This window comes from Macrotis lagotis, chromosome 6 (genome assembly GCF_037893015.1).
Source record: "Macrotis lagotis isolate mMagLag1 chromosome 6, bilby.v1.9.chrom.fasta, whole genome shotgun sequence".
NCBI lineage: Eukaryota > Metazoa > Chordata > Mammalia > Peramelemorphia > Peramelidae > Macrotis > Macrotis lagotis.
Window position 1 is genome coordinate 28940827 of NC_133663.1, and position 18088 is coordinate 28958914.

Consider the following 18088-nt stretch of genomic DNA (forward strand, 5'->3'; position numbering starts at 1 on the left):
ACCAAAATAACATCCAAATATGGCATGAATGTTGGTTGATTTCTTATCTCAGCTACCATTGACTGCATCCCAAAAGAGCACTGCTGGACACTTGGGATAAGGGTGCTCGCTGTCTATCATGCTCTAACTTTTAACTATCAGATTTCTGGAGGTCCACTCTTTGACATTTTGAAACTCATAAAGTCAGAGTCTCCAGATTAGTCTCCATTGACTTTAATGAAATGAGCTCAGGAGGAGATATGGTGGAAAAATAACCAAAAATGTTTTCATGAGACTACATGACCTCAGAGTCTAGGGAGAAGACTCAGACTTCTCTCCTTACAGTGTTATCTTCCAGTGGACTATAGGCAAAGGAGTCTAACTATCAGAACAGAATCAAAGTGAAAATGGTGGAGGGCAAAGCTGACTCAAAATTTTCTGAATATCTCTGCCCGATGCCAATCAGGGAACCTATTTACCACCAGATCAGGTGATCAAAATCAATTAGGAAGTGTCTACACCTGTTCCCATTTCTCCATGGTATTTGCATTACAAATCGGAGTTACCCTTTTTCAGAAGCATCTACTAGCCACTTCTACATAGACTTTGATGAGGTTCTCTGGGGTTGTGTTATACAAACAAAAGTGGTGATCTGTTAAATATAAAAGAGATGTTCTGATTGCTTGGAAAACAATAAAATAAATTATCCAATTTTTAATGTGAGCATTTACCCCTTGGGAATTGCAAATGCTACTAATAAAGACTTGATTTATTGTTTTAATTGCCTAGATTGAGAAAAGTGATGGATAAAATGTAAAGAATGCTAATCAAACTTTTAAATGTTTCATGCATGCATTCTTCCCTCTCCCCCCTCCATTCTGATGATACCTGTCTTGCAATATTTCAGAATGTCGTCAGATATTCCTGATTCTATTGCTAAAACATCTCTCACATTTTCTCTTCAGGTCTAAATATCCAATGACCCCTCCCTTCAATTTCAAACTTAATAATCTCTTGCCTAAACTATTGCAACAAGCTAATTAGACTCAGAGAGTCACTGATTTAGATGTGGAGGAAATCTTAAAAATCATCTGGTCCAAGTCCTTCTTTTGAAGTCCCAACCACTACTTTTATATTCTCACCCAAAGGACCCACAATTGAGCCTCAGATCAATCCCAGGAACAAAAGTACCTAAAACTACCCCAGATCTGCCCCTCAGATTCTTTGTTCACAACAAACTTACACTGTGATTGAATGAAGTGTATAATGCAAGCAGGAGCTCTTGGCTCTCTAGTTCACTGATAAGAACCATGAGGATCCATTGGAACAAAGATTGTCTTTTTGTCTCTTTTTGTACTCCCCCATCACTTATCAATTATAATTGACAATATAAATATAAATGACAATCAAAATTAGAGAATTTTAATATTTAATTAATGTTTTATAATAAATAATATTATATATAACATTCATATATACTATGCAATGTTTATAATATTATAAAGAATAATAAAATAAACTTCTATTTATAATAAATATATTATAAATTAAATAAATTTATAATAAATAAATTTTATAATAGCAAAGTAATGAATTGAATGAATGAATGAACATTTGAATGAAGTTATGGATATTAATGTTGGCCTTCGCTGATGCTGAATGGAAAATGTAACTAGTTATTTGAAATTTAGATGAATCCTGCATTTCATTGAATCTCAGTTTCCTTATTTATGAAAGGAAGGGATTAGGCAATGTGGTCTCTAATATTTCTTATAGTTCTGACATTCCACGACTTTGTGGACCAATTGGAATGCATACTGAATGAATGGTGATACCAATAAAGGAATTCAATATCACCATTGCATTTTTTTAGGATGTCAAAGTATTTTATAATTATAAAAGAATTTTTCCTCAAAAATAAGTGAAAATAAGTAAGAGGATCCTGATTTTTAAATTGCATCCATGACTAAACTCATTTGGGTAGTTAATAAAAGGCTTCTCTGAGATATGTGCAAATATGACTATAGTCTGATGATCAAAGGAAAGCACTCAGGACTTCTATGTAAATCCCTTCTTTCAGGCAACGGGTTGATGAAGACAGGGCATTAAAAAAAGAATAATTTATCTAACTCAAGTTCCGCAGGTAAATGGTCACACAATCTAAGCCAAAATAATAACTAGCAATTCAGGTGGTTTGGAAGCTGGAGCGGGCTCATTGTTGTCTCGGTGGGCATTCATGTGCAAAGTATGTGGATAGTAATTGGCATTCTCTTAAACTATTATGCTCCATGACCATCTGGGGGAGAGCAGTTAGGATAAATAGAACCAAAAAAAAAACCATTTAGGGAAGCTTTTTTTTAAGAAAAGAAAGAAAAATGTTAGCATAGTCGGTCCTGCCTGTTGCTACCTTAGAATCACCAACATATCGGGGTAAAGGGGAATTCTAATTATTTTATCTTTGCTCATAGTGGTATGTTTTCCACAGTTCTGAGGATGGAAGTTTTCTGAACATCTCCCTTGGAAATATAATACAGAAAATTTTGGAATTCCAAAAATGTCTCCACATTTTACCAGTTTACTCCCATAGAGCAATTTTATAATAATAATTTATGTAACATTGGCATTTTTATTGTTAACACAGTTGGGCAAAATTATGATGGAAATATATATGTGTGTGTGTGTGTGTGTGTGTTTGTGTATATTCATGTATGCACGTATTTAAGGACAGCATCCAGAAGAGGGTCTAGCATCACAGCCATTGTACTTGCTTCGTTCCTCCAAAGGAAGATTCTGATGGAAGTCCAATATTTTCTTCATTTCTTAAAGAATGAGGTGATATCCTGTCATTGGTCATGCCCCCAAAGTCTCTTATTTTCATTTCCTTGTAACATTTTGTAGAAGTGAAAATTGATGTAGTTTAAAAGTAAGTGTGAGTTTTTGGTCCAAATTTTCTGAAATCCTTCATAAATTAATTTCTCCAGTCCTTTTTCTCAACTCCTCATTTTCTTAAATACTTTGGTCAGATGTATCCCAGGGAACACAGTGATTCAGAGTCAAACCACTAGGCTAGGTCAAACCACTCAAAGTAGTTTATTTGTTGATGCAATCTTTGGCATTTATCAGAGAATGGAGATTCTAGAAACCTCCTGAGAATGCCTACATAGTGACAAAATAATGGGTGAATTCAGTCAATTTGGTGAGGAAAAAAGGAAAGGCTTCTTAAATCAATTAGTTCTGCTTACTTCACCAAATAACCATTATATTGATTTAATTAAAATTAATTTGTGTTTGTTTTCGATTTTGCTGTTGTACTATTATTTAAATGAGTCCTGGTTTGTTGTCTCCAGAACAATAATATGTATGTTTCTATAGAATATTTATATATATAATATATATAAAATACATAATTGTATAATACAAATGTTAATATATTATAGAAAGGAATACAATAGTAGATGGTATAATACTTTAAGGATTGCATACTGCTTTACCACTATTATCATATTTTATCCTTACAGAATAATGGTGAGGTATAGGTGCCATGATTATCCTCATTTTACAAACTTGGAAGTAATGAGCAGTTTGGTGACTTGTCTAGGGTCATACAACTATTAAGTGTCTGAGGCCAGAGGCAAACATCAATCTCCTTGACTGAAATTACTGCCCTCCATTTACTGAGTCACCTAGAGAGGTCATGTAGACCTGCAGTTGGGGAGACCTGAATTCAGATCCAGTCTCATACACTAACTGGCTAGATGGCCCTAGACAATTCTTTAAACTTCTCTCTGCCTCAATTTCCCCATCTGTAATGTAGGGAGAATAATACACTTATCTCACATTGCAAGACACCAAGGAGATCATATTAAATGCATTTTGCAACCCTTAAAGGTCTCTATGAATATTAGCTATTGTTTCTTCACTTATTTCTTTGGACTCCTTAATATCAATGGTGCCAAACTCACAATGATGTGTTTTTCAAATGAGATAATCTATTTACTTTTCTATACTTACATGGGCCCATGGGGTCTCTCTCTGAAGAGGCTAAGGGGACTGGTTCCTTTTTGCCTTTATATCCTGAGTAATATTAAATATCTAAGTGCACTTTTAATGCAATTGATTGATTGGCCAATTGAATGGACAAATATAAAGATCTTTGCGAACTTTTAAAAATACTCAAAATTATTAATATTGTCATTATTCACTAAATGATTTTTGATGATCAGAAATTGAATGCTCCTTAACCTGAATGTCATAGAATCATAGGTCTAAAGCTGGGAGAGACTTCAGGTCATCCTGTTTACAAATGAGAAAAGTGAGAACCAGGGTGATTAAATAATTTGCCAGAGATTAAAGTAAATTGCAAGCATCAGAGATGGGATTGAAAGTCAGGCTCTCCTACCACCACCACCCCCAGGTCCAGATACAGTTCTGTTTCCTCTGTACCAGCCTGAAGACTATTTATGAGGCCACTGTGACATACAGTGGAAAGGAAAGTCACTGGACTTTGAGTCATATTCAAATTCTCTCCCTACCACTGGATATTCATGTGACCTTGAGCAGGACAAAACACTTGTCAGGACCACAATGCCCTTATCCCTGCAATGAGGGGGGTTGTATTAGATGACCTGCAACTTTCCCTTGAGTTACTAAAAATTATTGTGATTAGATCATCTCTATTGATAAAGGAAAAATCAAGGGGAGATGTATCAGAGGTGATAACTCTCAAAACCATATCAGTAATAAAAAAAAGATTAGTTGTTTTGGTTTGGTTTGGTTTGGTTATGATTACCAAAGCATAATTTGATCCAACTTCTCATTCTCTCTGCCTTGGTGACCAGAGAAGCTCATGAGAGGTGCCTCAAGGTCACAATGGTATCCTTTGCCTTTCTTCACAAGATTTGACCAGTGGCTGGTGTTTATATACTGGTATGTGCCAGCTCAAATAGATTAGCTTCTTGTAATTCTTTCCTCCACTTTTCCTTTCCCCAGAGGACACATCTATATCAAGGATTTGTCTAATTACTGAGTATGTGAAGAATAGAAATTTGTTAGGCAACCCTTGTTCTCACTGTCAGAACCGTTCAAGAGCTCGATACCAGCTCTATCATCCATCTCTTGTTTACCCCTACATCAAAAACAGATCAAAGAAGCAAAGATTGGTGGCCACAAAGGCAGCAACTTCCTAGCAGATCACACATGCTGTGGATCAGAGGAAATATTGTGCCATTTCTTTAGGGCTGACATTGAAACGACATTGTAATCCCGGCCATCTGTCTTCCTTCTCTAGATGTCGATGAATGTGCAGTAGTGAACGGTGGCTGCCAGCAGAGCTGCATTAACACTGAGGGCTCCTTCTACTGTGAATGTGATATGGGATACAGACTCCATGCTGATGGACGCACCTGCATAAGTGAGTAAATATTAGAGCCAGCTTGAAACCCTTTCCAATGAAAATCGACCTAGCCACGTGGGGGCCCTGAAGGAAGACTTGTTCTCGAAAAGAAAAAAACCTCTATAGAATCCATCAGTACTTCACAAATACAATTCTACTTCTTGGTCTCAAAAAAATAGATGGTCTCTAAAAGGCAACGATCTCCATGGGATTTCTAAATGATCTTTTTCTTTTAAATTGCTCATCTGAAAGGTGTGACTTGGTCAAAATGGTGTTGAATCAGAAGCTATAGAAAACCTGCCTAATGGACTGTAGAGTATGATAGTAGCACTATTTCTGTGACTTCTACTTTTCATGATTTGAAGACTGAGAACTTGGGTTCAGATTCTACCCTGTTATTTCTTGTGAGATCTTGGAGAAGTCATATCCTCTCTGGAACTCTGATAATATTATCAATGGTATTAAACATAACCTCTCACTGATTAGCAGTGACCAGCAGCTAAGTTTCCCTTACCCCAGTTTGAACATTGGAAGAAAGCTGAGGATTTTCCCTACTTCAAAAAGCAAGGCAAGGCAGAGAATCAGACAAACTGATTTCAAATCCTGTATTAGACATATCCTAAGCTGTGTAACCCAGGTCAGATCATCTAACCTCCTTTAAACCTTCATTTCCTCATCTATAAATGGAGATTAACATCCCCTCCCAAAATATTTATGAGGATTAAATTAGGTAACATTTACAAAGCTTTGCAAAATTTTAAAGCACTACATGAATATTAGTTATTAGATATACTCATCTTTGTGAGTTCAAATCTAGCTTCAGCCACTTGCTAGCTATCTGACCTTGGGCAAGTCACTTAATCTTTTTTATTTCAGTTTTCTCAAATGTAAAAATAAGTTGGAAGAGGAAATGGCAAACCATTCCAGTAAGTTAGCCAAGAAAACCTCAAATGGAGTCATGAAGAGTCAGACATGACTGAATAAATGCTGCTACAGTAGTACAATGTCCTGTGTACAGTGTGTGAAGAAATTGGGAAGAAATGACTATACCTGTTTAGGTGGTATAAAGGCATATTTAAATTACAGTTTTAGATTACTTTCTTAAGTATAATGTTTGTACTTCATTATTGACAAGGACCATGACATCAGGGAAGTGATGCTATGACAAGCACATGTATTCTATTGGAGAGAGGGGGGTGGTGCTAAGTCATCAGTTCTTCATTGTCTCCTCCAGAGCCATCTGGGTCCAGTGCCCAGATATGGATCAGGACAATTAGAAATGGTCCTCCATACAAGGCAATCAGGATTTAGTGACTTGTCCAAGGTCACACAGCTATTACATGTCAACTGTCTGAGACAGAATTTAAACTCTCATCTTCCTGTCCCCCAGGCCAGCACTCTACCTACTGTACTATAGACCCTACATGATTACTTTGAAAGCATACTTAATCAGGGTATACTAACTGGTCCATTCAGACAATGGTTTCTAATGACTAGGAAGAAAGTTTTGGAAATTTTTACCAGAGTTACCCAGATACTTCTTAGTGATACCCTCAGTCATCTTACAAGGAAACTTTGATGAAATGAGGGAGGTTTGAGGGGAAAAAAAGGAGGTCCATAAATGAAATTCTCATTTGGAAAATGAAAGAGAGAGAGAAAAGGAAGAGAGACAGAGACAGAGAAAAAAGACAGAGACAGAGAAAGAGAAATCCTGAAGGACCAATGAACTCACCCATGCTATTCAGGGTCTCATTGGCAAGGTTACAAATGGAAATAAGTCCTTATACTCAATGGCCTGGATGTAAATACATTATCACATCCACCTAGTCCAATTGGGTAGTGTGGGGGGCTGCTTCTGAGGAAAGGTGTGCCTAAAGCAGAAATTTCCTATTCTATGGCTAAATTCCTGGCTTTCATTGTAGGTATTTCCCCTGACCCTTTTGGTCCATGGCAGTTGATGATTTGCTGCTGAAATGGTATTGTGATTTCTCTCCATCACATAGTATTACAGACCAGTGCTGCCAAGTGATATGCCAAGTGATAGATGAGATATTGGCCTTGAAGGGCAGATTCAGTGAATTACAGAAGCTAGTTCATTCCAGTTTTGGGTCAGTTTTTGCTTCTAGTTTTGAAGAAAAATTATGTAGCAGAAGACAAATTATGTAGCCCACTTATATAGTGTAGCCCACTGTATTCAGAGAATCATATATTTATAGCCAACAGAAACTTGAGATACCATCCAGTAGAGTGTCCTTACTTTATAGATAAGTACACTGAGGATTAGAAAAGCTAAGTTCCTTGGCCAAGGTCTCCCACGTAAATACATAAGCAGATCAAAATTTCAACACAAATTGACCTACCTTTTAATACAACGTTCTTTCTATCCTGTCACCCATTGATATTTTCATATCTTTTTGATAAGGCACCATGTTTTCAACATATGCTAAATATTTATTTCCTTTTAAAATAATACATATTTTTTGAAAGTCTGGAGATTACTTGAATGTTACTTCATCAGATAAAAATCAATAAACTTCTTCCCACTCTTTCCTCTCATTGCTGTTTTTGCTATTGTTTTATGCCATTATGGAAACAGTAGTTAAGAAATTAATTCACTTACATTTTGTGTATCCAAGATAGTACATGATGCCAAAGTCAAAGAAAAAGTGATCCAGGCAGAAAGATCTTTTAAGTTGATCATTTCGCAAAGTGGATTAAGAGCAAAAAGTCCAAGTTTTGTTTCCAATTGTCCTGAAAAAATCCCAGGAACTTTTTCTGAATAGAGATTAAAAGACACAATTTGGTCCAACCTCCTTCCTAATGGTGCATAGCCCTCATTGTAGACTCCCTCTGATAAGAATTCACTGATTCAAAAATTTTGTATCCCTATTTTTTCAAAAGTTCTTGTGACCTGGGTTCAAATGCGGTCTCAGACACTTAATAATTATCTAGCTGTGTGGCCTTGGGCAAGCCACTTAACCGCATTTGCATTGCAAAAAAAACAACCTAAAAAATGTTCTTGTGCATTTCTCCTGGCTTATGACTGTATTTTTCTGTCCCCTCTCTGAAAGCAAATAGAATAAACTGAATCCATCTTCTCAAAGACATTATCTCAAAAGGAGATTGACATACTCACTCATTAGAAAATTCTGAATACCTGAGATGAAAAGTGAGCAAGCAAGATAAGAAAATTAGTGGTGCTGAACTATCTTAATACTATATGATACCTTCATGTTGCCCTCCTGTTTTGTGTTGGTAGAAGAGAATCCTTGATTCTATGCCTTAGTAATAGATGGTCTTTGTGAACAGATATGCCTAAAATGAATTATCACTACAAGGTGATCAAACTTGGGAGGAGTTTCTTACAGTTTAACTAGACTGACACTTGGAACAAAGTGTCTCATAGTCCAGGTCTTTCAGCATAAATGGAATATACCTTCAGCTGGCACAGCCTATGAGAATGAATTTCCCCTTTCTATCATGATGAAATTTGGCATTAGAGTTTTAATGATGCCTCTACTCATATCATCCATCTTCCCTTTTACTTATCATCATGATGGCTAACATTTTAGTCCTCTGTCCTTTAGTCTCTACCTTAGTCCTCCAGAGAGACTTTTGTTGATGTCAGTTAGTGTCCTTTTGATGAGAATATATAGATGTCCTCTTGAAATATCATGTCACATAGAAAGATCATGTTTCTTCTGATTGACCTCAGGAAAGGAAAATAATCCAATGAGGAGAGCTATCCTCAAGTGAAAGGTGCAGACTTGGGAGACTGCAGGTTCTGCTTCCCTAGAGACTTTCAAGTGATAATGGCATGACTTTGTCAGCCACCTTTTAAAAGTAACTACATGGGCTCTGGAGTCCCCTCCCTCCAATCATGAAATTATTTATTTACTTGTTTGTTTGTTTATTTATTATTTAAGCATCACATAAGTTTTGCTATTATGTCCATTCCTTTGAAGCCAAGTAGAGTAAGGGGAATCCATCTTCCAAGTGGTGCCTTTTATAGATAGCCACAATGCATAATACACCTGCAAGATATTTGCATTTTCAAGGGAAACACAGTGAAAATCAACATCTTAAAGACTTCTTGTGGTCACCTATTTTTCAGTTGTGTACATCTTTTCATGGCCCTATTTGGAATGTTCTTGGCAGATATATTAGAATAGTTTGCCATTTCCTTCTTCAGTTCATTTTACAGATAAAGAAACTGAGGCAAACAGGGTACCATATTCCCCCATATACAAGATGCACCATTAATTTGGGGACCCAAAATTTGAACAAAAGTGTTATATTAAGTTATTGAACTCAAGTTTTATTCATCATGAAATTCAAAGACCTTCTGCTCATACATGTCAAGCATATTTTGGGCAAATCTGGTACATGGACACATGCTTAGTCCATTTTGTTTCATGAACCTGAAGCACCGATTGTGTCCTCCTTTGAAATCAATCATTTCTTTTTCATCAGCAATTCTTCTGGCCTCCTGCTGAATCATTTTTGTTGGCACAGAAATTCCACTTGCCCTTTGCTCTTCAATCTATGGCACCATAGGAATTACTGATTCATCAGTTCCCCATCTCAACATCAAATCATTAAATTATATTCTATTTGATGATGTTCTGTGAATGTCTGAGATATAGTTTTGTTTACTTGTATCTATTTGCTATTCCAATCACTTCTTGAACTTTCTCATTTATGATGGCAAATCTTTATGAAACTGAGGTTTGGGTGATTGTGATAAAAATGAAGGATCACATGAAAATCAATTTGAAAGATGAAATGAGGGTCACAGTGCCTAATCTGATTTCATATCATACATATCCCATTAGTGAGTAGTAGTGGTTAAAGATTAATTGTTTAATATTATATTTCTTTGTTTTCAATTGACCACAAAGTTGTTAGAATGTAAATGCTTGTTAAACTGTGTGGGTCGGACTACTTCATGAATAAAACTATAATGTATTTCTTTTAGCCTTTAGGTCATGGTGAAAAATATCTTCAATGGCAAAAAACTACCATGAACAGGGAAGGTTTAGTCACTTCTGAATATGGGAGGATAGCAAACATAAACTCCCCATACTCCATGATTCTTCATTAGCAAGACATTAAAAAAAATTATGACCCTATCTAAACAATGCTTCTAATTCTCTCAAATCTACTGGTCTTCCAAGGTTAGGTCCTGAGTATCGATTTTCTTTCTCATAAGCTTTAGAGATGGAAGAAATCTTCAAGAACCCAGAACATACTCTTATAAATGTGGCAACTGAGGCACAGAGCTGCAAAGGTACTTTCCAGTGGTCATATGGAACAGAGCTGGGATTTTTGAAGACAGGATTCCCGACTCAAAATCCAATGCTCTCTCCATTAAAGGCAGCATATGGTAAAGAATCAGTTTGAAATAGTAGAGAGACTACTGTTACAGACATCAGGAATGACCTAAGGTCCAACCTTGGCTCCAACACTTACTAGCTTTGTGAGTCTGAGCAAAGTATTGCCTGTTCAAGTCTTAGTTTCTTGATCTATAAAAATGAGAATAATAATACCAATTACTGTCTGTCTCACTGAATTATCACGTGAAGAAAGAGTTTTAGGATTTTTCAAGTAACAATTAGCAGTGATATTATTACAATTATTCAAAGCTTAAGAAATCAGAATTTCCAACAAATCAAAGATGTGATAGGAAGAACAATAGCAATGACTTTAAGTAGAGCAAAACATCTAATTTCAATGTAATTTTTCACCCAAGAAATAGTCTAAGGAATCTGCGATCAGAAAAGATTATTTGTCCCTTGTTTAAAGTCCCAAAAAGCTTATAACATGTTTAATGAACTACCAATTCTGGTTTTTTTTGTACAAGACTTATCTTTCTTCCAGGATTAGATAGATGGATGGATAGATAGATAAATAGATAGATAGTAGAGGTAGACAGTTACACACTTGCATACATTCATGCATGCATACATGCATACATGATAAATATATAGATACATACCTAGATACATAGATTTCGATGTATAGAAGTATGTATATATGTTTATATAGAAAGAGTATGTATATGTGTATATATATATATATATATATATATATATATATATATATATATGGAAAAGGCTTTTTCTCAACTTTCTTATATCCACTCCCTAAATTTTCCAATATAATGCACAAAAAAGTTGATTGAATAAATGAAATCAATTTATCTTGTAGCATAAAAAGTGTAAATGCAATCTAAAATGACATTGATTTGGTAGATTTCAAATGAAAACAAAAGAATTAAAATGTATTTTCAAATTATAAAGCATATTTAAAACAAATCTGGAATTGATTGTTTTCTTAACATGTCTATAATTGTACAAAGTACTATATTTAGCAAAATAATTCTGCAAAAATTTCAGAGGGTTTCTAATTTACACATATTAATTTTTTCTAATAAAAGAATTAAAATGTATTTTCTAGTTACAAAGCATATTTAAAATAAATCTGGAATTGATTGTTTTCTTAACATGTCTATAATTGTACAGAGTGCTATATTTTGCAAAAAAATTCTGCAAAAAATTCAGGTTTCTAATTTAGACATATTAACAATTTTTCTAATAAATATGAATGTCTTGCACACACACACACACACACACATAAATACGTGTGTTGTGTGTATGTCCTTTACTCTCAACAAAACAGTGAAGGGTATGTTCCTTTGATTGATGGAGAAATTGAATTTTAGGAAGACTGAGTGTCTGACCTGACATTACTCAACTATTAAAGTTAGAATTAGGATGCAAAAACCAATCTTCCAGGCCCAAAGAACTAGTTTGTCCCAGTATGCTCCCTTACATTTCCCATTGAGTTTTTCTAAAGAACAAAATCATTTGGGGACAGTGGGGAATTACTGACTCCCCCCCCCCAAAGATTTCTAGGACTAGAAGTCTTGCTTTTATTCTCTGCTATTAAAATACAAAATGTTACATTATTCTGAAATTAGAAATTATTATTTTTTGAAGAAACAACTATCATAGGGATTGCAAATATATTTATTCCTTAAATGATTAAAACATCACAGAATTTCAGAATAAGAACCTCAGTGCCCATCTAACCCAACCCATACTTCCTTCAGTATACTTCAAATAGAGTCAGTCATTCAACTCTACCCCCAATATCCAGTGGGGTTAACCCATTACAATCTGCAGCATCCCTTTGTAGGACAGCTCCACAGGTTGTTATGTTTTCCTTATATTAAGTCTAAATTAGACTTGCAACATATACCCATTTCTCCTCATTCTGCTATGTAGAGCCAAGTAGAATAAATCTCAATTCTCTTCCACCTGACAGCCCTTCCAATTCTTGAAGAGAGCACTCATGACCCTTCTAAGGTGACTCTTTAATCTTGCATTAGAAATATTGAGTCTGGACAGGAGTAATTCTCAATACCACATAAATATCCCTATGTTATTATAGCAGAAGGAAACAAAATGTCCAATGAACCTGAAAAGTCATAGTTGGCTGTATAATATACTTCCTAGACCTGTTTTAGTTATGACTTACTGTGATTCACAAAACCTCCTTTCTCTCACTTTCATTTGTAATAATAACCTTGTAAGACATGTGTTCAGCTCCAAATCTCCATCCATAATCATGTCCTTTGCCTGATATATTTGCTGAGCTTGGCCTTCCCTGAGGGTTGGAATAATTAAATGACAGAAGGTTTTAAAGCTTAAACAGTTTTCTTACCTGCCTTTCAAGCCTGAAGCACATATATTTTATTAACATCTGTATTAAAACATAATGATGGACATCTACAAAATAAAAACTCTGACAAACAGCCTTTTAATTACTTTTTCTCAAAAATTAAAAATTATTTTGTGTCTGAGAAACATATAGGATATTATATTGTTCAATGACTCATTTGATTCTTGCTAAATTAAAAAAAAATTAAACAGATTCTGAAATCACAATCCATGTAGTCAAATGTAATTAAATGTATAGTGCATCAGAGTCAAAGATCATATTTTAATTACTAAAAAAAAGAAAAATGAGGTAATCATTGAAGGATATGAGGGGAGGAAAGCTTATAAGCCTTTTTAACTTGGTGAGGTCCTTGATAAACCGAAAGGATTTCTGTGAACTTCCTAAAAGTAGATTTCTGGAAATACTATATTTCATAACTTTAAAGAATCATTCTTTTTTAAAGACATCATTTTTACAATCATCAGGATATGAGCTGGAGAAATATATGGAATGGATTCATGACCTCAATTTCTTGATCAGAGATGCTTAAATGATTTGGTCAGGGCAAAGGGAGAGTCTGTCCATGGAACTGGAGAAGTCCCACACAAATTGGATATAAAAGAGGTTAAAGACCTCCATTGTAACTTCCTTTCAATCACTTGCATTATTTATGCAGCTGAATTAGAGGCAGCATCCTTTTCAGATGACAGCTGATGTCTCCAGAACAGCCACAGCAGGTTATTTTTAAAAAAAAGAAAGAAACTGTTCAGTTAACAGACCGATGGCGCCACTCATTATGAAACTCATCAGCATCCCAATATTAAATGACTTTGAGTGGAGTGTTAAAGTTACATTGAGGCGTTCCTAAAAGTGAAATTTCAGGAACTTCTCCTTGAAAATCCAGCCAGCTTCCCAGTGTTCATCCTGTCCATAGAGAATTAACCCCGACGAGTCATTAAGCAACCTTTCCAAGCAGCTGCAGGTAAAATCGTTTCAGAAAAGTCTTTAGGAAGCTTCATTTTTTTTTCTGGCATTCATGGTATCACAGAAGGTGAGATTGAAATGACCTCATCTCTGTTGGTTCAGAAGAGTTCCCTTGAGAGTTAATTCCTAGAATTTTTTCTGGTCCAGTTTATAGTATATCAAACAATAGATTCCCAGCATACACTTTAAGATCCAGAGGAAGAGAAAGTTATGAGCCCATTGTTTGCTCTAAATATTTTTATTTACTTTTTTCTTTCTTTTTCTAGATGTCTTCATACTCATAGCAGAATAAAGGCTACCTCTGGAGAGGGTGATGCAGTTGAAAAGAACGCTGCATTTGTTGTCAGAGGATATGTGTTTGACATATTCCTAATGTTGTTGTTCAGTTGTGTCCAACTCTTTGTGACCCTGTTAGGCATTTTCTTGACAAAAATACCAGAATGGTTTGCCATTTCCTTCTCCAGCTCTTTTTATGTGTGGAAAACTGAGGCAAATGGGATGAAGTGACTTGTGCAGGATCATATAGGAAGTGTCTAAGGATGGTTTTGAACTCATGGCTTCTTGACTCCAGACCTAGAACTCTATCCATTGCACCTCCAGAGAGCCTAGTCTCCACATATCTTTGGACAAAGCATTAGTTGCTAGTCTCCTCTTCTGTAAAATGAGGGCATTTCACAAATGATCTATAAGATCCCTTGCAACTCCCAAATTCCATATTCTTTTGTAACATCAGTTTAGTTTTTCACCAACAGCAGTCATTCATTTTACAAGGAATTGGAAAAATTGGAAATGTTTTGACAATATATCATTGACATAGGAGAAAGACAGAATATAAGATAGATAATATGCTGCCCCATTTCACCTTTTTCTTATATCATTTCTTCAGTCTCTTCAAATGGATCCCTCAGATGACTCCTCCTCCCTCACTCCCACCTAAATGCGAGCACTCTTTCCCTCTTGAGATTTTCTTGTGCATCCTATGTGTATACTTTATTTAACTTGTGTCTGTGTCATAATCCTCTCACCCAAGAGAATATTAGCACATTGAAGGCAGGCATTATTTTGCTCTTTGTACTTGTTGGGAATAAGTGTGATGAAAGGTCATAAGGGAGAGAGTGCTAGTGAGTCATTAAATAAATATGAATGGAAGAATTAAATAAAACAGGACCTATTAAAGATGTCTAAATATTCTGTCATCAGGAATGAATGAATTAAAATCATGTGTTAAATAAAGTCTCTTTCATTCATTCATTCATTACCACTCTCTTCCTCTGGAAATTACATCTGGTCAACTCCAACACTGTAAACGGAAAGAACGGAAACCATCAAACAATGGAGGCAGATGTTGCAAAATTATGAAAACTAAGCTTGATCCCAAAGAAGAAATGAGATGGAATCTCCTCCCATCCTTCCTTTGAAGGGTTGGGGATTTGTGAATATAGAATATTGCATTTGATATCAGATTTTTGTCCTATATGTTGATTGCTTTTGATGTTTTTTTTTTTCTTTTTTCCTCTTGTTAAAAAAAATCCTTCTGGTAGAGGAAGAGAAGAGCATTCATGGCAAAATGAAGGCTTTGTAAAAATGAAAAGGATACATAAAATGTATTTTTAAAGAAATTAAAATGGATCCGTCATATTTTGATATTTGTGTGCATACTATATATTCTACTAAAGAGCTGCTAGGGGGCGCCATAGTGCAAAGAGTACCAGACTGGAGTCATCTTTTGAACTCATCTTCCTGAGTTCAAAGCTGTCCTCAGACACATACTAACTGTGTGATCCTGGGCAAGTAACTTCACTCTCTTTGCCTCAGTTTCCTAAATAACAAATCACTCCAATACATTACCAAAAAGCCCTAAATGGGATTACAAAGATTCAGATAGGACTTAAAAAAACAACTGAACAGCAGCCACATACTATATGGCTACCCTTCCTCCAGTAAAATACCTTGAGGACAAGAATATGATTTTCTACTTCTTTGTAGCCTTAGAACCCAGGACAGTGTTTTGCATCAAATAGGAATATTAACAAATGATTACTGAATTGGATATATTCTTTAATGGAGAAGCAAGTGGCATTGTGGACAGCAAGCCAGTCTTGGAGTAAGGAAGACTGAAATTTAAGTTCCCTTTTGAGAAATACTGACAGTGTTTGTGTTTGTGTGTGTGTGTGTGTGTGTGAGAGAGAGAGAGAGAGAGAGAGAGAGGAGAGAGAGAGAGAGAGAGAGAGAGAGTCAGTTTTTGAGAGGTATAGGACATCATTAGCCTATAAAGGGCATATATTGAACTCAGAATTTCCAATCCCCTACTGGACATCCACCCTCAGGCTTGGCTCTATTCCTGGGACTAATTTAAATTATGGAAGGTGAGTTATAATAACTATTCTTTGACTTTGATGATGAGATTATTTTCACCTGACTGGTTATCTCTGGCTTGGGAATTTTTAGAAATGTTTCAAGAATTGTCACAAAATGATTGTTTCTCCCCATTTTCTCCCAAAAAAGCATACATATTTCCTTCTGCAGAGTCTGCCCCAGGGCAAGATGATAAATTTGGACACAATCGTCTAGCTTTCCCCCTTCTCACCATTTCCATTCAGTTATTTTTTCCTTCTTTCCCCCTTCCTGGTTCTTCAAAAAGAAAGACAAATCTTTTTTCTTGGCAATTTCTGAACATTTTTATTTAAAGTTTTGAGTTCCAAATTCATTCCCTCCCTCCCTTCTGACAATTCTTTCAATACAAACTTCAAGCCTACTCATCAGAAAAGCAAGGTATTTTTCCCCTTACGCAAAGTTGGTCCTTAATGTGTGTTTGTAGTTCAGCCTGCAGTTTCAGTGAAAGCTGAACCATTTTTTTTTTTCGCTTTTTCTTGTGATCCTGCAAAAAAAGCTTCTTTTAAGGAAGAAAGCGACTCATTCTAACTTTATGCTAAGTTCTTATTCACTTATATTATTATTAAATTTCAGATTTATATCCCCCCATTTCCAAAAGGGTTGGAGCAGCTTAGAGATTTCTCTAAAGTGCTAAGTATAATAAGGCATTTAAGAAGAAAATAAAAGTGGGTCTAGGAGCCAAAAGGAGAGAACTTTAAAAGGCCAATTTAAGTAGATTATGACTACATAAGGACAGAATGTTCTGGCTAAATTTTCTAGCTGATAAACAAAAAGTGGAAGGGTGCATAATGACTTTTTTCCCCCCTTTGGAGAACCCAGAAACAGAATCACTGAAGGATTATAGTAGGTATAAGCCAGTATTCACATGGCCCTTTATGTTCCAAAAAACTCTTTGCCTATGTTATCTCCTTTGATCCTGTGAGGCAGCTGCCATTATCACTTTCATTTTTCAGATGAGGAAATTAAGGCTGAAAGACTTTATAAATGACTTTCCCATGGATATAAAGCCCATAATTGAGATAGAATTTTAACTCGTCTTCCTTTCTGCGGCATCTAGGTGGCACAGAACATACAAGGTCAAACCTAGGCACAGAAAGACTTGAACTCAAATTTGACATCAAATACTAGCCATGTGACTCTGGGCAAGTCACTTTACCCTATTTGCTTCCATTTCTTCATCTATAAAATGTATAGGAGAATGAAATGGCAAACCATTCTACTATCTTTGACAAGCAAATGTCAAGGGGAGTCACAAAGAGACATACACAATTGAACAACAACTTTCTGACTCCATATCCAGTGTCCTGTGGACAGTCCTTCTGCTATATACCCTAGTCTATACCTAGACAAGTATTCCTCCTAAAATACTCATCAATCAAGTGATCATTCAGTTTTTTTCTTGGAAGGTTTTTTATTGAGGGGTGACCCAGTGCCTCCCCAGGCAGCTTATTCTACTTTTGTATAATAAATCATTTTTAAAATTTTATAATATTTTATTTTTTCCAGGTAGCATTCAAAAACAAGTTTTAATATTCATTTTAAAACCTTTGAGTTTCAAATTCTCTCCCTTCTTCCCACCCCACATCCCCTCATTGAGAAATTAAAGTATATGCT

At 35.5% G+C, this 18088-nt stretch overlaps 1 protein-coding gene across 1 annotated transcript in view; it reads left to right on the plus strand.

Moving 5' to 3' along the window:
* Positions 1–18088, plus strand: part of LOC141492103 (uncharacterized) — a 280770-nt gene that overhangs the window by 30197 nt on the left and 232485 nt on the right. Inside the window, exon 2 of the mRNA XM_074192728.1 lies at positions 5267–5389. Coding sequence (XP_074048829.1) covers positions 5267–5389 — 123 coding nt within the window. The remainder of the gene's footprint in view (positions 1–5266; positions 5390–18088) is intronic.